General features: G+C 28.8%; 1 protein-coding gene across 3 annotated transcripts in view; it reads right to left on the minus strand.

The window, feature by feature from the left end:
- Positions 1 to 24,350, minus strand: part of LOC105259159 (aquaporin AQPAn.G) — a 34,249-nt gene extending 9,899 nt beyond the window's left edge. Inside the window, exons 1-3 of one of the 3 annotated variants that reach the window (XM_011270909.3) lie at positions 23,806 to 24,350; positions 21,691 to 21,817; positions 9,706 to 9,899 (exon numbers count right to left, since the gene is read on the minus strand). In XM_011270909.3, coding sequence (XP_011269211.1) covers positions 9,706 to 9,899; positions 21,691 to 21,817; positions 23,806 to 23,907 — 423 coding nt within the window. In that variant the 5' untranslated portion in view covers positions 23,908 to 24,350. Of the gene's footprint in view, positions 1 to 9,705; positions 9,900 to 12,565; positions 12,907 to 21,690; positions 21,818 to 22,045; positions 22,163 to 23,805 lie in introns of those variants that run through there. The other 2 variants (XM_011270911.3, XM_011270912.3) reach the window with 2 other exon arrangements.
- Positions 24,351 to 24,694: the final 344 nt, after the last annotated feature.

Consider the following 24,694-nt stretch of genomic DNA (forward strand, 5'->3'; position numbering starts at 1 on the left):
AATTTATAATTAATATGTATACGTAATAATTTACATTTTTTAATTATATAATTATTATTCAGAGTAATATTAATTATTTATTGTTTATATTGAAGATTTAATTATGGAATGTATGTATATGTTTCATCTCCAAATCTCTTGAAATAAAATGCACGATAATAAATAATTTAAGAAGTCGTACACGGTTGGAGAATATCGAGTCCATCACATTGCCCATCGATCTGTCCTTATCCTTTCCAGTGCGGGCCTGTGTCTAGAGACATAATTGGGCTGCGTGACGCACACGAGCTGCAAGACGTAGGACAATGATCTTTCGCCTGTGGGCCTGCTTGCGTAACAGCGTGCACGAGGGAGCGGTACTTCTCGGGGCCCGAAAAGGCCCCCAGCAGGATGACTCTAATGTTTGCCAAGGAATACGCGTCGCTCTTACTGCATAAGCGATTTTGTCTTAGATAAATGTCATTTTAAATATTCCACGTGTGCTCAGATATTTAGAAATAGAGACGTATTCGATTTAATTTTTTTAAAATTTCTTCAACTTCTTCATCAACTTCTTGCTTCTTATTTTATATAAAATCTTAAATAATAAAGAAAGAAGAGGTAACAAAGCTCGTATATATTTTCGTAGGATTATATACTTATATAATTTCGAATGTTTATATTTTTTTATCGAGATAAGCTTTCTCTTATTTTATTTAATTTTATATTTTTAGATTTTTATATATTATTTTATATTATTTTACTTTATATTATTTTATATTATATTAATTTCATTTTTACATCTTTTTAATATTAAAATTATTTAATAAAATGTCTCTCTTTCTATATTTTCCACATCAATGTAAATCTATATTTCTTATATGTCAATCTTATATGTCAATCTATATTTTACAAAAATTTACCATTTCTCGAATTTTGATTCGTAACATTAATTTAAATGATGGCACATAAAATTTTGGGAAATATAGCAAGCTTCGAATTTTCTAAAAAAAGTCGTATAAAAATGATGTAAGTTTCTTAGGCTCGAGAGAAAAATAAAATATCGAAACGTAAAAGTGTCGAAAGCCTTGGCCCGGCTCTAAAATCAATATTGGCGGGCACACGAGTTTTATGCAAATTCTGCCGAAAGAAAACAATGCAGCACGTCAGGCAGTACATATTGCACAAAACTAGTGGGACGTAAGAACCGCGAGAAAAGATGAAGAACCGCGAAGCAGTGCTAGCCGAGAGAAATATCTCTCGGCAAAACAATTAGCATTCGTCATACAAGTTATACAGACGATTATTAATTCAACATCATAAACGTAGAACGAGTAAGAATGCGCTCCCGTCGTTTAATTATCTTGCGCTCGCGAATCGCGATCTAAGACGCGAGATAATACAAAGATACTTGTGGTGATTACGCGAGCAAACCCAGAGATGCCTATCTCACGTGCGCATGTAATTAATAAAGTACTCCCTTGCGGATGATATCTAAAAAAGGAGCCCCTTTACCTCACTTAATCACTTAATCGTTTTCCATGTCATATTTTTTTCGTTCATTAATTTAATTACGTTAGCTAAATTAAATTAAGATGAAATTTAATTAAATAAATTTAATGAAAGTGATAATCAATTTAACTAAGTAGAGAGTAATTAATTTAACATTAACTGCCAACGCCTCGAACAATAAACTCACCCCTAAGTTATAACGGAAAACATCTTCATCAATCATAATAAATTTCAATTAATATTTTTTCCACTCGTTATTATCCAAATTATTGAAATATCGGTGCAAAAATTGCATACACACGCGGTTCAGAAATAAATATTCCTTATATTTTAAAATTTTTTGTCAAAACACATGTGTATTAATTTAATAATGTCAATTATGTACGTGGGAATTAATATTTCAAGTGGATAGAATTTTAATTGAAATTTTAATGATCGAAATATACTTGATAAATAATTACATAAATAATATAGATAAATTAGATAAATAATATAAATAAATTAGATAAATAATAAAAAATTAATTAATAAAGTCAAATTAAAAATTGAGATCGCGAATGAGAATTTTCGGAGATGTGCACGCATGTACTTAAATTATGCTCCGAGATCTCGTTACGAATATCACGAATATCAATTTGTTGAAACGTTTCTAGGATCATTCATCTGTCATTTCGTTTAACGGTGCAACAACCGATGTTCTCCGACGATCAATCTCTGGATCTTGTTGCATCTCGCGTTGCATAAGCGTTGTGCTCTCGCCCCTCGTTCTCGCATATTAAAGAGCCGCGCATTTGCGTATAATGCAGGGCGAGATGCATGCGATTTGCATTCGGAACAGGATCGACTGTGACTTTGCACATCTACATCTCCCTTCTCTTCTCTCTCCTCTCTCTCTCTCTCTCTCTCTCTCTCTCTCTTCTTTTCTCTCTTATTTGCACCCTTCCCATTTCTCCTCACTATCTCGCTTCAATTCTTCATCCTCTTCCCTTATGAACTCTTTTTTCTCTCTTTTTATTTTTTAATACCGTCATCCTTAGCCGGCCCGCAAAAAAAATGGCAGAATGCGAGATGAGAAATGACCGAACTGCACAAAGTTGCAAGTGCACGGGAGGATTTTTTATAATAGCGCTTGCGCAAGCTCGACTCGCAAGTTGCTCTTCTTTATCTTTGAACTTGTTTTGTTTTTTACAAAGGTTCCGAATTGAATTTAAATAACCCCCTCAAATTAATGCGTTCTTAATTTTAGATTTTTTGGATTTATTAAAATCTTATCTAATCATACTTTTGTAACAAATTAATAAATGTTATATTCTGTTAAAATTATATGTACAAAATATTATTAAATAAATGAACTTTTCTATATCGATAATTTCTTTCAAACTCTAAAGAGTTTAGAAAACTTAGGAAATTTCCTTATTAAAATTTCTTATTAAAAGAAAGAAAGAGAAAAACACTCTCTAACAATTAAATTAAACAATAAAAGTGCTCCAATTATGAAAAGGAGATAAAAAAAATTGTAGTAAAAGTTCTAATTAAAATCAGATTTCAATTATCTCAAGATTAGATTAAAGAATTTTCAAGTTTTGAAAAGAATTAAGTTGATATTAATTAATTATATAAATAATTGGTATCAATTAATTTAATTCGATTTAACTTATAAGAATAGTTGAAAAATTTGGGAAGAGAATAAAAAAAGAATTGATGCAAAATGTCTGTTGAATAAAGAGACGATGAAGGAGAGACGAGAAAGACGATTGTCGCCGACGATGCAAGGTTGCACGATTTTAATCGTGGCGAATTGTGGGTTTCGCAAGCTAATGAAAAGTACGACATGCGCGCTCGGTGCTTTTCGCTGGGCCTATCTCAATATCTCAACATACTCGTGTCACGTCGAAAAAGAAATATTTTCAAGTATTTATTAACAAATGCTGAAACAATATTAGCACAATATGCACAAACAAACGTGATCTAATTGTAAGATAGATTTTAATATAAGAATTTTTACATCGACAAAACGTTTGAAATAAGTGGAAACTTATATTTTAGTTTAATTTTATTTAATTAAATGTGAATTATATATAAAGTGGCGTATTAAAAGTAAGAAATTTTCAACCTTTATAAGGTATTATTTATTTTTAAATTAAGGTATTATTTATTTTTAAATTAAAAACATCTCTTTATGTCATTTTATATTACAAATCAGTATTTAAGTAAACATTTCTATGAATCACAAATTACTTATGCTAATATTAAATTCGTATTTCTATTGAAATAATCGATATTAAAATCGCACATATGTTATATAAATTAAAAATAATTTATAAAATAATTTATTAATTAAATTAATATATAAATTAAAAAATTCTATAAAATGTATTACATTAAATTTATTTATTCTATAAAATGTATTACATTAAATTTATTTATTGTTTATATTAGATTAATTAAATTTTATTTGCTATAGAAGCTAAAATAAAAATTTAAAAAAATTTTAATTCTTAATAATGGATAATTTATCTAATAATCATAAGCGCACTAGAAAAGCACATATACAGTAAGACGTGCAACGTTGGCGCAACCGTTCCGCTTTGAGGACATCTCTTGTCGCGCACCAGATCCGCGCGATAATTATCTTAGACAATTATTTCATCTAGATAAACACGCGCGGAGTCTCTCGAATATTTTTCCATCGTGTTACTCGTATAATACTTCCTTTGTCCAAGTCTCCCTTTTTTATTTTTCTATCAACGAAAGAAAAGTCACTTGACATTTCCCTATCAATAGCGGCTTTATTGAGCGATGATCGGTCGTGTACAGCCCACTTGTATAAATTATGACTTTTATATCCCGGGACAAAAAGACAGAGTCGGATCTATAAATAATGCGGCTACAGATGTCATCCGGGAATATGTCCGTCCCTTTTGCACTGGCTGTGCAAAGCGGCTGGGACAATAAAACGCGATCGTCAACACCGAGACAATATCGCTATCGTTGCCCGTTAGACGATAAAGAGAGACTTAGCATTCAATTTTCGCTTGAATGGGACCGTCGAGTCGAGAACGTGTCTTAGATCTCGAGCGAAGAATTTTCGATTGAATCGCGTCTTTTAACGAGATGACGCGCTTGCGGACGATTATATCATGATTGAGATATAATTGCATATCAGAGTTGGAAAGAAACACGCACGTGATGTCATTTCAATTCTAACATCAAAACACCAATTGGTCGCAATCTTATGAATGTACAAAGCTGTTGCCACGATAAAAGAGATGTATCGAGCACGTACAAATATCTAAGAAAATGTAAACCATCTTGTTGAAAAATGCAATTAATTATTAACTCGTAAAAAGACAAATAATTGACAATAATTTTGATATTTTTTCCAGGAAAGATTTATTTAAACGCAGTGAAATATAAGATTAGCTTAGAAAGAGAATATTTGTGACGAGATTTAAAAATTTTTGAATCTGAAATAATTGAAAACAAATTAAACAGAGAAAGGAAACAATTATATAAAAACGCAATTTAATAATTTAATATCAATAATATATATTAATATATAATTAAAAAATTTAATACAATAACATTATTTAAATCTGAGAAAAGAAATTTAGAATAAAGATGTGATTTGAATTTAATAAGCTAGAATAAAAAATTTGAAGAAAATTAACATAATTATAAATATATGTAATATTTTATAATTTTATATATACAATTTTATCCACACTTTGAATTTATTAATTGCTTAAGATTGTAAAAAGGAATTAGAGAAATTACACTGTTATCTTTTTCAATTATTATTTTCGATCAAAAAAATTTGAGAACCGAAGACAATTAATCTCTTTGATTGTCACTATCCGTCCCCTTCTCTCTTGAGAAAAGAAAAGTAAAAATTACGCGACTTCTAAAGCATCGCATAGACGTTCACATCCGTGCCGCGGGCATCCGTGTCGGAAAGTGAAGTATCAAAAGGGCGATGTACGAGCGGAATAAGAGTGAACGCTAGTCTCTCAAGCCCCAGCTCCGTAGCTCTCGAGTAGGTTGTCAGAAGCCTCCGGGGCACAGTTGCACCATCTCCGGACGGAGTTAGACCCCCTTGGGCGAACCGGCGGCCTTATTTACCCTTCCACTACACTGGACCCGGGCGGCCCACACATCACGCGTATGCCCCGTGTATGCTTCAATTAAAACGTGTTTACCGCGACTAAACGCGAAGTTCACGATCCGATCCTTTCACGAAGAAAAAAGGTGAATATGCGAAAATTATCAGTTTAAGACGAATACCTAATTTAATTTTATTTTAAAATATATATTAATTTCTCAAAATATAGGATTAAATTTACACTTGACTGCTACTTAATCGCTGCGAATTTTATAATGAAATAAGATAGAAGTCATCAAAAATACGCATATATATTTTATTAATATTATTAATTATTTCATGTTACTCAATTATTTATTTTGCTCCATTTTATTTTACATATTAATTATTTTTCAATTCATTTTCAATTCATTTCATTTTTTTTGTTATTTCAAAAAAAATTTATATAAATTAGTAGACAATTAGACATCAGACAATTAGACTCCACGTATTTTTTTATTTTAAAAAATTTTTTAAATTTTATAGTATTTTTTTATTTCTTAAAATTTCTTTAAGTTCTTTTCAAAACAGAACCGAATTAAAAGTTAATATCATTTAAATAATAATGTTCATTAATATAATATTAATTATAAAAATTATTTATAATTAATTTTCCTTCTTTCTCCTTTCTTCCTGTGAAATTTAATAATTCGTCCCAAACTTTCAACGTAACTATTACAGTAGTCATCGAAAAAAATATTCATACCGGTCAACGGGCGGACCATTCATCTCTTCGTGATCGCGTCGCGCGAATTCTGATTGATACAAAGGAGGCCGCTCGAGTGCTCTTCGCAAATCGACCGGCCGTTCGCCGAAAGTTCGCGTGTCGACAGAGCACAGTGCGCTATAAATTGTTTCGAGGACGAGGTCAGTTCGCGAATTCGAAAGGACGAGCATGATTTAAGGATGAGATTCCCACCCTCCGTTCCCTTTCATCTATTTAACCATCTTAACAATTCTCTTCGCGGCGCAGTCGCTTATCAAGAAACTCATATTAGAAATTGCACGAATTTGCAAAATTCGAAAAATTTGAGCGTTTAATTTTAGGTGTTTCTTTTATTCACAAGTCGAAAAAAAGACCGAAAACAGCGAGTATTCCACAAATTCTGTTCAATTTATATTATTATTATATATAATAAATAATTAAGTATGTAATAGTCAATAATTTCCATAATTAATATTAGTGATCACTATTTAGATTATATTAATTTTTAATTTATCAGTTTTTTCGAAAAGCATCTAACATAAAGTCTATATTAATAGTTTACGCGTCAATCTTTTTTTATTATTATAAATCTATTTTTATTATACATATATTATTCTATATTTTCCATAATCTATTGTGTTTTATATTTTCACATATACAGGGTGATTCATTTTAATCTCAGGCAAATATTTTGAAAAATATACGAGATACGAAAAAGTGTTTTAGACAAAAGTTATATGGTTTTAAAGGAGACATAAGATGGTGTCATGAATTTGATCTTAAATAATTACTTGAAAGTCACCCTCAATTTTTTTAATGGAACCGCCTATTTTTTATTACATATTCTTGTAGCTTATTTCGAGAACTTTCCAAAACATTATAATTAAGTTAGTTTTCATTAAGTACTTTCCGAGTTATGAGGCTTGAAATCATTTCTTAATTTTACATAAACCGTAAAATATTCATTTTTCGATTATCTTACCTTAATACTTTGAAGTACTATTTAAGTAAGACTTTGAAATAACTATTTAAGGTCAAATTAATGAAAGCATCTTATGTCTCCTTAAAACCATATAACTTTTGTTTAAAACATTTTTTTATATCTCGCATGTTTTTCAAAATATTTGCCTGTTAAGATTAAAATTAATCACCCTGTATATTTTTTATAATACATGCAATATATTATTTTTGTTTCTCTGTTTTTCGTAATTGAAAGATGTAAGAATAAAAGAATCAAAATGATAGAGCGATCAACATGGTGCACAAAACGCTAAAACGTGAAATAGCACAAGATTATTGCGGAAAGAGGCTTTTACAATAACTACAAGATAGTGTAATTTCATAATGAAGCAATTTAGGCGATTGCTGCTGATAAGGATTAATCACGCGCGAAAATCGGGTCATATCGATACCATCTGACGAAGGATTATCCTGCGATATCCGATTTCGGTCTTTTATCTCGAAGAAATCGCGATTAAAGATCACTTTATTCTATCGACGATTATCTTATCTTCTTCTTCCTTTAATCTTCTTTTGAACGATGATTTCGCATTGATTGGAATGGCGTATCTGACATTTTACATAAATAGATTCGCTCAAGAAATTATTTGCGTTAAAATATTCCTCACTTTGTAGCATGAATGCTCGATCATACAAATCACGATTTATCGCCTCTCTTTTTTATTCAATACTATTTAGATATTAAATTAAAATATATTAATGAAAGAGTTACACGTCGTCACGTTACGCGGCGAGTCGAATCTTTTATTCTCCATAAGGAAAAAAGATCGATTCACGAAACGAGAGTGAGAGTGATTAGATGACTGAGTCGCAAAACTTCGAAGTGAATGGAGATCCCCACTCTCTTGTCAGTATTCTGTTTGAAATATAGGGTGTTCGAAAAAAAATGCGATTCTTTCGCGTATATACATATTTTAAATAATAATAATAAAATCTTTCCAGTCATAATTATAAAACTGCAACTTTAATTCTCACGCAAAGAATTAATAATTAAATTGTTAATCATTTTACAGTCTCAAATGACGATAAAAATGTAAGTTACTGTATTTATTATTCACTTCCATTGGAACGTAAAATGCAAGAGACGTTTAACAACTTTTATTAAATTTATACATATCCTTACGATCTTTTAAGAAGCGCGTGTCTCCGATCCATTCAACGAGTATCCGAAACATAATCATGATCGATGTGGCTCATTTAGCAGATGCGAAGAGCAGGTTTTACGCGCGAGAGATACAAAAAAACGGTCAATATGAGATATGTTAATTAATTATTAATCATGACGTAAGCGAGACGACAATACGCACTACTTTGTTGTATGTGTGTCTTCGTTAAATGCAAATATCACTAAAATATCCTCAAGAGATTAATATATGCTTTCCTTTTTTTAGAATCTCCCGCTATATATGCTACAAAGTTTTTTAATTCATGAACATTTTTGCGAAATTGCGAAATTGTCGTTTTATCTGATATTAATCCTCAATAAATGGAAATCTTTTCATACAAATCTTTACATTGTGGATTAATTAAATGTCAGATTGTTTTATTTTGCGTTGCTCAAAAGACTTGATGGCTGTTATTGTCCATAATTATCTTTTAAGTAGTAATTCTTTTTAATTTAAGTGTATAAGTTATATATTAGAAAGTTAAATTTTCTGCTATTAATTGTCATACGTGATACAAAAAATATCGTTGAAAGTATACAAAGTGAATAAATAATTATTACAAATTAATTAATTATTAATCGATACAAATTAAATATTATTTTACCTATCTTTGATACAAAATAATAAGATAAAACATCAAAAGTAGGAAATATAAAAAGTAGAGAAGGTAAAATGGAAAATTGCTTACATATATGAATGGGCTCTTTTTAACAAGAAGAATTTGTGCGTAGACGAAACACCCAATAGCAGGGTAGAAAGAGAAAAAAATTCATATTTTGATGAAACAAATTTAGCGTCCTTCCTAAACTTACACAAAAAATGTTTATCATATCAATTCTTTTCTTTCAATGCAAAATATACTTTCAAAAAGTTATCTGTTATAAATTATTTATTTCCTTATTCACATGTTATCGTGAGTAGGATTAAAATATAGATTTAATAAATTAAATCTGATTTATTTCATTTAAATTTACTATCTTATTTTAATTTCTGAAGCTAATTAATTAAATCGTTGATAAACAAATTCTATATTCATAAAATCTCTAAATTTAAATTTCTTTTTAATTTAGAAATTTTAAATAAATTTGGGAATATTAAATTTAAAATATGCTTTGAATTTTATTCAATTTTATTTTTTTTAATAATTTTATTTTTATGATTAGAATAATAGTAGCACGTACCTGAGCCAAACTTGCCACAGCGAGGCCAAAGGTGAATGCAATATGCACAACAGTCGGCGGCGTATTTTCTATCCACGTAACGCAAGAGGCACAGCCTATGAGGACCAACAGGAACGTGCCCAGAATCTCGGCGAACAGCATCACCAGGAAGTCGAGCTTGGTGACCTCTTCAAAGCCGACAAACTCCTTAATACCTGAAATAAAAAAAATCATAAAATTAAATTTAATATATTTTTCTAAAAATTTAAGCTTTTTTTTTTTGAAGAAAAAATTCCTCTAATTTTTATAACTTTAATTTTTGCAACCATAATTTAATCTACTTGATTTAAAAAATTTTTATGGATTCAATTTTACAATGATTCTTGTATATTTCTTATATTTAAAAATAATCAAAGTAAAAAAAATCAAGAAATTTTTGTAATTTGTAACAATTTTTTTAACTTAAAATTTATTTATCTATAATCTTTTTTATTAATTTAATCAATTTTTGTAATTATTATTTTTTTATTTAAACTTATTAATTAATTTATAGTTTCAGTTTATGTTAATTTGTAAAGTAGAAATGTTTAAATATTGAAATGTGTGAATGTAAATTAGAGACTTTAAGTAAAAAAGAATGAAAAGAGGGATAATAATGAAGGAAATTAAATTTTTATCACGATATCAAACGATATGTAAAAAAACATGTGTCCCATCCTATTGAAGTGCAGTGGAGTAGATTATATAGTTGTGATTAAAAGGCATGATTAAAAGACATCCACGTGATAACATATCCAAAATAAATGTTTGATACAAATTAAAGATGAAAGTTAAGTATCCGACACATTATTGTGGAGAATTTCCCGAATAGTTTTGAACATCAAAATACAAGGGGTGTCTCACTTACCAAAAATTTATACATGTATTACGAATTACCAGGAAATTTAAAGTAATTTTGCTTAATTCTAATTTAACTTTTCTTTTAAATTTAGCAAATAAAAATAGATTATTTTGATTTTTGTGAACTTAACTTATTTATTCATTAAAATAAAGCAAAATTACAGAATATAATAATACTATTAAACCCCATCATTATCAATAAATATAATTGTTTTGCTCTGTAATTAATATCAAACTTGTAAATAACATTTATTTCTAAAATTCTATTTGTCTAATTTAAAAAAAAATTTTAACTATAAAATTTATATTATAAAATGAAAGAATATTTTAAATTCAAAAATAATAAAATTAATTATATATATTAAGAAAGTTATAATCTTTTGTTGTACTTATTTGATACGATGATACGATATACAATATTACAAAATACGAACATATGCAACAAGTCTGTATCTATCTTTAGAGTCTATATAGTCTATATTTATCTTTATATAAGTTTGTGTATGTGTCTACTAATGTTTAATTTTAGAAAAAAATACTAATTATTATTTAATAACTGTTTTAAAAATCCTGTTAATATATTATAAACTATGATTATAGTTACTGGAAGGAATGACACAAGCACAAGAGAAAACGCGTATATTATCTTTATCAATTTATTTAGAACTATACGCCGAGCTAAAAAGATCGTGTTCTCATTATTTCCATAGATTAATAAAAACGGACAGGAGAAGTGTCGGTGTTGGGCTGAATAGCTCAGTGGTAAGAGCAGTCGCCCGGCAAGCTAAAGACTTGGGTTTGATTCCCGATTCAGCGACTTCGCCCCGATATTTTTCCTGTCTACATCTCTTCAGGGGAGTAAAGAGGGTGTTATAGAAGTCTCAAATCAAGAGAATCTATAACTTGGCATATACACCAAGTAAAATATATGTATAAATGTCTTGTGCACGTCTTAAAAAAAAAATTTTTTCGTGAACAATTAATGTTTGGAAAAAAAAAAAATTTACGCAATACCATCCGTGTTTTTAGGCTCTTATCGCTCGTTTCATAATTATCACATCATTTATTTTGTTGTATTAATTTTAATATATAATTAAAATGTTATGTTGTATAATGTAAATGTTCATAAAGCAATTTTTGTCATTTTATACGATTTATTTTAGCAGATTTGAACAAATAAGAGTATCTTTCTTTTTACGACACCTTATATACTGGTTATATTTTTGATCACAGCGCGCAGTTTGCCTATGTAATTTGCTATACAGTCAACAAACGACGCATATCTTCGTTTGCATGCATCGTCACGACAAATACTACCTTGAATCCCATTCTTCCACTCATAATTTTTATCGATTACTTCCTCTTTTTTTTCTACACGTGTGATCGGGATGAAAATTTTATGTTAATAAATCTTTCCGCATGCTTGAAACACTTTAAGACGTTTAAGAGACTCTCTCATTTCATTCTCGATTTATTCTCTCATTTATCGTTAGTACATTTTTGAGTGAAATGCAAATATTACTTATCTATAAATGTAATTTTACATTTATGTATATTTTATTTATAAGATAGAAATATACAGATTTTGTTAAAGTCTTCGAATCATTGACCTGCAAAAAATGACACGAAAAAATTTAACGTCTCTTAGAGAGATCTTATCTTTTTTTGATTAAGTTCTAAGAGGAGAATGATGGATAAAATACAGAATAAAAATAATATATTTAAAAGAGACAAGATAATTTATGATATAATAAATCTAAAAAATTAAATAACTATCTTAAGAAAATAAGATAATTTACGTGATACAATAAATCTACAAGAAATTTTAACAGACATATAAAGGTAGAGTTAATTAATTTTCTATCTGGTAAACATTTTTTTCTCTTTCACTCTTGATTCAGTTCTCGATTCACAAAAAGCATATTTAACGAGGATATTTAATTATCAATTACATACTGTTCCCCCAAGCTTCCTTCAATACCTTTATTCTGTTTGCTCATGATTGTTCCAAAACCAGTTCACTCTATCACCCCTTCGGATTTCCCTTAAGTTTTTTCGAGGAAGTTCCCCACGTTGGCGAAGACGAGCCGATTTCGATCGTACTCGACAACCTCCAAGGCAGAAATGCCCTTGACGTTTTCGGGCTTACTTGTCACTAACTTTCAACACTGTCGGAAATTTTCTCTTAGGAAATGTGGAAAATCGGAATATGTCTGTGCGTGGGAAAACGTGAAGAGAGCGGAGGACCGGCACTTCCTGCGCTATCGCGAGTACACACTACGTGAGAGAGTTTCTGGGCGACGTGCGCGCGAGTTTCGCCTTCATATATCGCTTGCGTTCGCCAACCACGGGGTCCTCCCTCTTTCCAAACAACGCGCGCGCGCGCGGATCTCCCTGCCGCCCTCCTGTCACCTCTTCAGCCTCCCACCGAATGCGGCGAAAGCTTCTTGAGGATGGAAGAAGTCGAGGATCGCTCACACCTGGGGAGATTCTGTCATTCTCGATCTGTCAGAATGCAAAATCCGACCTATCGCGCACTTATGATAAGCGACGCGTTCCCTTTAAACCTGCGATGGAGCTTATCGTTCCAGTATGTGTTATGATATCAAAGAAACTTTATTATTAATTCTATTCTAAAAATTTTATTATTAATTTATCATTAAGAAAAATTATCATTAAAATATTAAAAATACAAATAAATTAATATTATTTTAATAATATAAATAAATAATACAAATTAAAAATACAAATAAATTTAAGATAATTAATAATAATTTAATAATAAAAATTAAAAATACAAGTAAATTTAAAATAATTTGAAAGTATCTCATAAAAGTAAACAAAAATTTGCTTTTAAATTATAACCCGACACACAATTACAGAATGTAATTTAATTATAACATAATTTTGTAATTTTTTTTAAGATACCAAGAAAATTATTGCAAAATTTCAAACATATGTGTGAAATTTAAAAATTAGAACATTTTCGCGTCCAAGCCTACAAATTATTTACAAATCTGAAATATATTTCCGACACTTCTTCATATTTTTTTTAATGTCGGCCAAGTTTTTCGTTTGCAAAAATTCACTTTTCCGATTTATTGGATACAAATTTTGCATATATATCTCTTATAATCATTTATAATTATCATTAATTATCTAATTGGTCACTAATTAGTTAATTGTAAAAAACTACGTTATCGAAGAGTAGTTTGAAAACTGGGAATTTATAATGCATATCGTAATGAAACAACTATCCACATGAGTGCCATGCGGAAACATTTGACATGTGTAACGCACGTGCCTGGCCCTGCGCGCGCGCGTGGACAGTGTCATTCATGAATTTGCGAATCTTATTTAACAGATAGATGACCTTTAACGATCAATACTAATTTTCTGATTTGCATTCTTGTATAATTCATTGAAATTCTAATTGTAGGTATTTATAAAAAAACACGTTTAAGAACAGCAACTTTTAATTCGTCTCAGATTGTTCACCATCAATTTTCTATCATCGTTCATTTTTCATTTGTTTATTCTTTAGAGATTGATTCCCATTTTTTTAAATTTACAATTTAGAAATTTCTTTTTAGCTATTAGTTTTTTAGTACGTATGTAAAGAAAAGAATTAAGGCACGTTATTTGAAAAATAAAAGGTGAATGTGTAAACAAATAATAAAAAGAGAAGAAACATAACAATAAAAGAAAAAAATAATAAAAAATAGAGGAAAGACATACAAAAGTATCAAATATATACAAATATTTTTAAGAGAGATAATTAATCATTTAAGCCTTAAAATATATACGGCAAATAAGAAATGACAAAATAATTCAATGCAGTCCAATTATGGAAACTAAGCTACAGGTTTTATATAAAAATATTAAAATAGTTTTAATATACTTTAAATGTACGAGTACATTTAATATATAAAATATTTTAAATTAATTTTGCATATTGTAACTTAAAAAATAGATCAATCTGTGTTGATAAATTTATGGATGATATGATATATCGATAAAATCCAATTTGATTTCATATAATTCGATCTTTATCTCTTTTTCCGCCTGTCTCTCTCTCTCTCTCTCTCTCTCTCTCTCTTTCTTCACTTTCATTTTCGTCGCTGAATAAAAAGATACGCTTTTAACGCCCAAGCTGAAAAATCGCTCTCGCGTGGGTGTGACGAGAGGCGATCTCTTTCGTTATAAAAATTCAATTCAACGTGATGTACATTAAGGTGAGTTGCGGAGCGATATAAAAATGCTTGCAAACTCTATCAATACCACGTCCTTGGCGAGATACAGAAAAAATAAACGTACGAAGTAAGTCGAAAGTTGAGAGAATTTTTTTCATCCCACCTTGTTTTTATTATATTTATATAATATAAATAATATGAATAAGAATGTAATGTAAATAATATGAATAAGAATGTAATGTATCCATGGAGTAAACATTAAAATGATAAAAATTCTAAAAAAAAGCTTTACATTACACGAATTTATTTCTCCATAATTTATAATAAAAATAAAATAATTCGATTTTTTTACGCTGTCTAAAAATTTTCTCCAATTCTCCAATTTACTTCACGAAATAAAATCTTTTTTTCTCTCTTAATTTTTACGATATTTAATTTTTCTGTTGAAAATGGATCATACGCATATTTTTACATCATAACGCGTTATCAATGTTTATCAACGCTACCTGCGGAAGACAAATATTGCGCCGTCGAGAAGATTCTCTCTCTTTTCTCGATCCTCTCGGTAGAACATAGTAGCAACAGACACGGTAATTAAACGCTATTAATTGGGTCGTTACGCGGCGGCGAAGCGACTCGGTTATAAACAGCTTCCGCAATTAGCGTTGTGTATTCGTCGTTGCTGTTGCACTCGCATTACATTCTTGCGCGCCACACTTGCCACGAGAATAATTACATATGTGTTGCTTGTATACGTAATCCGCAAAGAGAATTCCTTACATGCGCGCGTCTTACACGCCATATGTAGTGTATATATTACATCTCGTTATTTACTATATTGATTGTGATAGAAATTTAATAATCAAAAATAAAAAAAATTAATAATAAAAAATATATTGTTGCATTAAATATCGATGGGGATGTATTTAATGTAATGTGTTACTGTAAATTTTATTTATTATTACACACAGCTAATACTCGCTACTAAAAATCGCATATTATATATATAATTGCGAAAATAACAAGAGAAATATGAAAATTCCTCTTTAATTTGCCTTCTTATTCATTATTCATTTTATGGTAATAAATTGTAAATGTAAGATAGAGTGTATTTATCTTTGTTATCGTGACAGCTTCTAACTGGACAGAATCACAGTAACATTAAAATGATAATAAAACTCAATGAAATATTGAGTCACACATTAGTCTGAAGATTGAAGATGTAACACGCGAATTTATTGTTTCGTTTGATATTCCGTGAAAATTACTGTGAAAGAATCTCTCAGTAAAGTGTGACTCGAAATTCGAAAAGCATTTATGTAAAAATATTAACAATTATTCGTTATCGAAGAATCCTCGTCGAATACTTTATTGCATTATTTAAGAAATTTTATTATTTAAAAACAAATCAATTTGTCTCGAAATAATTATTCTAAAAATAGGAAACATATTTATTCATGTATTGTAAATCCAGAAATGAAATAAATAAAATTAGATAATCCGAGAAAAGAGAGAGAGGAAGAAAGTGCGAAATAGTATAATAAAAATGTAACGGAAAATAATACAATATAAAATAGAAATATAATAGAAAATTAGATGAAAGTTCTATATTTTTATTTAATGTTAATATCATTCAAAAATTTTATTTTTTATTATGGCTTTAATATTAATATTATTTTTAAATACTCACAATTCAATATAAATAAATTTCATTTCATAGACAAACTGTTTATAGAAAAGAAAATAATTGCGACAAATATAAGATTAAATGAAAAAAATATATTCAAATAAAAGCAAAATATTTGATTAATTTAAGAAATGTAAAAATTTATTAATTGTAAACTAGATTTGTTGCACATTTTTGAATAATTAAAAGATACATCACTTGCGAATTATTATTTAATAATCATTAGCTATTTTAACGATTATTCATAATTAGTAATTATGAGATAAATGTAAGTTTATTAGATTTATTACACATGTATCGAACCGTTCAAGGCGACAATATTGAAGTAGCAACATTGTGATTGCATCTTCACAAAGAGCTCTCTTTAACGATCAAAGTGGAAAAATAGTAAGTAGTTTAATACTTAATAGTTCAATTTTGCTTAATCATCTATCATATATGCAAAATTAGGCATGCGATTAAGTAGATTCGTCGCGATAGCGCGAGTGAAGGACGATTATGCACTATTCTGAGAAAACGCGCAATTCGCGTTCGGAAATTTGCAAGGAGGGAGAAGGAATCACGGTGTTTCAATGCAAAACATACCGCGATGTTTTAATGACATGTCCGGTAAACAAGGCATCGCGATCGAAGAATGATTTAGCGTAATTCTGATGAGATCATTGATTTTTTTCCATTTAACTCCTTCAATTTCCGTAATGATTTCTAACAATAAGATTCCTAATAATGCGTCTGTATTTTACCGCGTAAGAAAAAATCCATTAAATTCGGGAGATATTATATATATTAAGTTATATAAGAGGATGCTTTGTTCACTTCAAGTTCCTTCAGTATATTTCCTAGGAGATATTTATTTATTATTTGAAAAAACATATTTTATTTTAACTTACTTAAGATTCTCGAATGAGAATATTAAACAATATATATTAACTATTTATAAATAAGCCAACACAGCATATTTTATTTTTACACAGCTTGCGTTTACGCAAATTTTACGCGATATATGCGAGCGAAAATAATTTGTTTCGCTTAAGGCAATAGATAATTTATATGTATTATTATTAATTATTGATATACTACATGGAAAAGTTTTATTACTTAAATCATATCGCATGTATTTTGCGCATGACATTTATAAATTGTACTTCATAGTCAGTTGTCTAGTCTGATCAATCACTCTCGCGATTTATTATTAGCAACGCAAAAATGTGGCGTGCAATTGATCTAATCTAAAGGAAAATCGTTCATAATCATTCGGATTAAATAGATCTTTCTAATTTACATTTAACGATCGATAAAATATCTTTTCTAATAATTGCTTTTTCGATTTATTTCTACATTTCATATGATATTGGATATTTATTCGATTTTTATATAATTTTCTGCATTTCATATGATATTGGATATTTATTCGATTTTTATATAATAATATTTAGTTACATTCAAATTTATCAATCAAGTCATATTAATTTTGAGATATGGATATGAATGCTGATATAATAAAAACTAGGAAAGATTGATTAATCCGGTAGCGGTTAAATTTAAGATTTGTAATAATTATCATTGTCATAACATATATATCGCGTTTTATTGTGCATAATAAATATTTAATATCGAAATCCGTATAATTTTGACATTGAAATTTTGGAGAGGATATCTCAATTCTATCAAATCGATCATGAATTAATCACAAACTCTTGTAGTAAAAAATATCAGAATAATAAAAGATAAAAGTTCGGTAAATAATAATGTTAAGAATATAAACAATACATTCGTACATGCTAATATACTCAAAATACATCTTGCATAGTGTTTATATTGATATTTGTAGTACAAGTTGATAACTAACTGAATAAATATCTTTGTATTTTCTAATGTTAAGCCTCATTTCAATCGACAATCCATCATTCTAAATAAATAATATTTCCTTCATTCTCTAATTATAAGGTCATAAGATAGTGATAATAGAAATTGTAAATGCTGAGCTATGCAAATAACACTTATTTAACGTAATTTTAAAAAGAATAATTTAATATAATAATTTAATATAAATTTGAAGATAAAATAAACTGATTTATTAATCAACAAATTGATTTATTAGTCAATTTAAATAAATTTATTATACAATTAATCAAACAAACTTGCTTATTATATATTTTAATTTTAAGCTATTATTTAATATACAAAACTTATGAAAAAGACTTTAAATCAAATTTTTACTAGAGAAATACTTGACAAATGTTCGAAAAATTTATCATTAAAACGCGTCGAATTAATATATTATGATTTAATATATTACGATACAACAAAAAAATATGTTATAAAACATAATAATATAACGATAAAAAAATGAATAATCACATGTCATGATATGTGAGTATGGTTGACTTATAATTCTTTTACGATTACTTGTTTCAATTAAATCTCTTTTTCTAAATCATAGGTCATACTTATTATTATGATTTTGAAACGTTATAAAAATTATTCACTTTACTTTATTTTATTTTATTTAAATTTACTTTTATGCCTGAAAGTTTTACACTTCATGGACGATAGTTAAATAACAACAAGTTATTTTTCGCAATTTTACAAACAAATTTTAAATTTTAATTCAAGGTGAGAATTGTTGTGAGACTCTTCGGCTTGTCATAAATTCATAAAATTTAATTACATCGCGTCTCCGGAAGACTCGTAAAATAAATTTTACACGACAATCATAGTTTCGCATCTAATTTAAGTATATGCGAGTGAGGGAAATATTAATAATAAAACAAGTATAGCAATAAATCGCGCGAGAAAAGAGTCTATTGAAGAAATGAACTTAAAGTTTAAGTAAACTTTAAGTTCAACTTTTCGACTTTTATTTACTTTTAAGAATTTAAATATTATTTATGTTAAGAAACCGAGACACGAACTTACGCAAAAAATTCAGAATTCATTAAAAAAAAATTCTGCCGGCGTACGTTCGAAGAATATTCCTGTTGCGATTATTCGGAGAGATAATTAATAGTATGTCGGCGAGAAGAATAGCGATAGAATGATGGGTTAGCGATACGCGATTAAAGAGCGCATTCTTTCTGAGCGTAATAATGAATTAACAACTCGTAAATACGCATCGCCGATCGTCGCAATAATGCGACGATCATCGAGGTACAATTTCTCGAACGCATAACATTAACGGCAGATGCTAATCGCGCGCACGGAAGCCGCCGTTGCAAATTATAGCCGAGAACATTATAATTGTCGACGCATAGAAAATGAGGCACGTCAACAAAGCCACGGAATGCAAAAATTTCCGTTCTGTTCAATTCGCTTATTTCCGTTTACACCTCAAGCCGAGGTTATTTCATTGACTAAATATAATCTTTCCATTTTTTAGAAACATTTCGAAATTTGGAGGTGAAAATAAAATAAAAAAAAAACACAAAATTTTAATTTAATGAACAAAAATATAAATAAAATGAGCAATTTGTAATTTTTTTAAAATAACAATTAGCATTATTTATATAAAATGTAATACTCAAAGAAAGAATAAAATTCTTCATTATATTTATCGCATTTTTAAAAGTCTGAATATAATAAAATAAAGAATATATATTTTAATATTTGCAAAATGTGAAATAAAATAATCAAGCCGTATTTTTTTGCGCAATAAATATTATAACTACCGATAATTAGAACGTAAAACGTAATACCATATCTTTCGTATTGTAACTCGCCAGTTTTGCTCGAAAATGACCGGTAATAATCTTATTTAAAAAGTTCAAAAATATAAGATACATAAAGACAATTAAAAAACACATCTGACTTCTCTATGAAAATTTTAAGAATATAATAATTACTTACGTATTCTAATGTGACTAATTTATGTATTGAAAATCTGTTATTTATTATTCAATTTATTATCAAGATTTCATTTTGAAAGACAAAGAACAAAATTATACTAACAATAAATTATATTAAACAATTTTCGAATATACAGTTTGGACATTTTCACTTTCTTTTCGTGAGTCGCAATCTATTGAGGGCGATTTAAAGCGATGTAAAATTAAAGGCGTATAGAACAGATACAGCTATACTTTTCTGTCGATAAAATAGGGAATTCATTGCAATATAATGTAATAAATAATTAAAATAGCAAAAGAATGTTGAAATTTCATTCTATTGATTTAGAAAAAGTGTAATTTATTTATAATATAAATAAAAATACGGAACATTTTATAATATTGCCATGTCTCGTAATGAATAATATGTAACTATAAAGAATTTTTATTAAAATTATAATAAAAAAAATTATAAAGAAAAATTATTGAGAAATTCAAATTACTTGAGAGAGAAAGAGAGAGAATATTGTATTTTGCGTAATATACATATTAATAGAAATATCTAGAAATTTCATTCAATGTGTCATAACAATTGCAAGAATTAAGGATTCTAGTAAAATTATAGTAAATTGCATTACAGTGACATTATCGTATATTAGGATTTCCCCACAGAAATTAATTAAACGAAGAATTATCTTGTGATCCCTTTCTCGGGACACGATGACACGCGATATGATATATTATTTATTTTTTTTAGGTTTCATAATTGTATAACGATATGCAGAGAAGCGATACGACGTTAAATAATTTTTGCAAGGTATTTCTGTAACAAAAATACGCCTTTTGTTTTGATATAGTTACGTATATAATCGATTTCCGTGGGAGTAATAAATAATACTTTTCTGCAGGAAAATCGAATAAAACGTATATTAAAGTTCTGTCAGCTGTTAGCTATAGATAAGTAAAATTCATATCTGTGAGTTCGTATTAATTTAAATATACAAATATATTTTATTTTATGTATTTTATTTTATTTTATATTTTAATACATATAAAAAGGTAATATTGAAAAGTTTTAATAGATTTTTTAAGTTCATAGATTAGATTAAAACTTAGTCATATGTGAAAGCGTAATACAAGATAATTTCAGAATTTAGATTTATGAATAATAACATTTTTTCATAATACATTATTTTGCAGAACGTGACTTACATAAAATAAAAATTGAAGGTAATAAAAAATAAAATAATTTATATAAAGAATTGTTAAATTTAAATTATAAAAAATTTTTTAATATATATTATTTATTTTCCCCCTTTTGATAATTATGTCTTCTTCTCTTTTTATGTTTAAAAATAGATAGATCTAAAATATATATAAAATTAAGCAAAATTGTACTTACGCTGATATCGTTCAAAATTAAATCCTTGCTCTCCTTCCTTAGGTACCGATGGTGCATGACGCTGTATTCGGTCATTTTCCACGTACCCTTCAGGAAACACCGTGGAGACATTCATCCCGCCAGGTTTCTGGAATTTAAGGATTTAATACAGATCATTAATAACACGTAATTCCCCTGAATCAGCAGTTCTTGAACAGTTCTCCTCATCTTTTTCCAATTTTTCCAAATAACAAACATTATTCGATTCTCAGGATAAGCATTTCTTATTTTCACAAAAATTGAAACAGACATTTTGGAATGTAAAAACTTGTAAATATTAGTTATTACTATCTTTTAATCTTGTATGGCATTATACCAATTGTCCAATCCTGCGATTCATGATATTCAGATTGCTGTTCATATTGCGATGCGAAACGTTGCACGGATATGAACAATACATTATTGATGCAAACAAAAGTATAAAAATGATACAAATAATTAACAAGATAATTTGTTTTTAGATTTATCACGTATAATTGAAATTTTGAAGTTTTTTATAGGTTTAATAAGGCGATAAAAATGACGATCTGAAGGCGATAAAAATGACGATCTATTTCGTTAAGTCTTTCACTACGCAACTGCATTCTTTATCGAGGTCTCGATCGCGTATTAGGATAGTTGCTAATTCCTCGTCAAATTCGACATATTAACACCTTTGTCAACCTTGAATCATGATTCATGCTAGTTCGATGAGAAGATCGAAGGATTTTTTATAATAAAGAGAAAAAAAAATAAATTATAATTAAAAGAAAAATAATTTTTTTTGATCTACCATATTAATTTAATGTCTGTCATCTTTTATTTTTAAAGAGATGTATTGCAATAAAATAAAATACTGTGAGTTATTTTATCCTCTCTTTTTCGCAATTAATAAATTATTGCAATCATTAAAACAATTTGCGAAATTAATTAATGTAAAAATTAAATATAAATTAATGTAAAGTATTGTATTTAATTAATAATAAAAATTGGAGAAATTTTTTGTGGAGTCTTTGCAATATATCTTTATTCCATTTTATTGTCATACAAAATAACTATTATCCGTATTCAACTGATTTTAGAGTTCATTAGTTACTTGATGAAAATCTAATTAACGTGTGTCTTCTAGTTCGAAAATTTTCGTGTCCATCATAAAATATACGAAAAATAGAGGATCAAATATTTGCATATATGTGTAAATCTTAAAAATTGCACAAATTGCAGTAAAAATTTGCATAAGCAGCTGTCAGGAGACTTTCTTCGCCTTATTTTATAGTGACTTCATGCGGTTAAAGATAATCGAGCGTATATATTCGCGACAAATTCTGGCTCATGATTCAAGTACGATGATAAGAGGCCTTCTGTATTGCTCTTATCTTTGCATCATAATTATCTCGGTAACGTCACAGCTTGCGAAAGCGGTGTTCGAACAAAAGAGCGTAACTTATCTTTCGTTTGCGAAAGTAATGAAAATCGCGCCCGACTGCGCAACAATAAAAACTGATAAAAGCAATATTTTATACGTCAAGATACGAGATAAGTCATATTTATAATTACACACACAGCGGTAAACATGTGTAATTATAAATATATGTGTAATTGCAAATTTTATATCTCTTTATTATCGAAATTATAATTGACGATACCGAATGGTGAGAATTCTGTTTCATTTAGTTTTTCAAACACGCTCATGTCAAAAAATATTTAAATATCATATTCTTTAAAACGAGAAAATAAAATTATTTTTATAAATTTGACTTATTTGAAAAATTAAATTCCTAAGATTTTATTCGTAATTATTTATAATATTTTAAAGTTACTTGTAAAATTAAAGGCTAAAATTTAAAAGAAAAACTCTGCTTGTTTTAGAAAATTTAGAATTGTTATTAAAAAAAGGCACAAATTTTCAGAAATAATTTTCAGAAATAATTTTTATATTTATACTCATAATATACGCTTAAAAATGACAGACTTGAATATTATAGATTTTTTTTTATTTGTCACACGCGACAATATCGATCGTCAATTTCAAGAATCGCATTTACAAATCATGATCACCAACTTTTGAAGAATTAATGAGAAAGAGAAGAGATTCACCCCCGGACGACGATTCAAACCGAGCTTCTTGGTGGCTGTGTTGAAGACGAGAAACTCGCGCCACAGGTTCAAGTAGGAGTTCCTCTCACCAGGACGTGGCATCCTCGTGATGGCCAGGCTCTGCAGTTTGCAAGCCACGACCTGCCACTCTCGGCCATCAACCCGCCACCAAGACTTTTTGGATCACCCTCGCATCCTGCAAGCGACAGGACTGACCTCGCGAAACGATGACCAGTGGACGGTCACTGGGAAGGTCCGCCACGATTTACCCCCATCGTTCCAACGAGGGTGATGGTGGTGGTAGCGATGCATATGACGACCTTGGCAGCAACCTCGTCGAGTTGCGTGACGTGATGCTTCTGCTCGCAATGTTCCGGTTGTATCGGTCTACTTACGTCGTCCTCGATACTGTTGTTGTTGTCACACAATCAATCCAATGAAATCAAGCCGAGCAAATAGCTGATAAAATCGAGAACCGAGGAAATCATCGTTGAATGTTTGAAGCGAAGTGACTATATTCTTGAGTTAATGTTGAGTGATGGATTCCTAGTTCAAATAAAGATTTCTGCGAAATTATTACAATCTTTTATAATTAAATAAATTATATAATTTCGTTTTTTTTCTTCTTACAATCTTTTCAATTCTATGTTTTTTCTCTACTTCTCTTCTATCCTCTCTTCTCTTGCTCTCTTGCTTTTTTTCCTTTATTTTGCCCTTTTTTTATGATTATTAAAAAAATCCAGATGAGATTTGATAAACTTAAATATATTTGCTCCTCTTTTTATCTCCTTTAACTTTCATATAATTCACCACTTCACATAAGACCTTTGGCCTTTGACATAAATCTTCGACCGTATTAAACACAGTGGGCACTGCCAAGGCCGTTGAT

Source organism: Camponotus floridanus, unplaced genomic scaffold (genome assembly GCF_003227725.1).
Source record: "Camponotus floridanus strain SB8 unplaced genomic scaffold, Cflo_v7.5 scaffold97, whole genome shotgun sequence".
Taxonomy (NCBI): Eukaryota; Metazoa; Arthropoda; class Insecta; order Hymenoptera; family Formicidae; genus Camponotus; species Camponotus floridanus.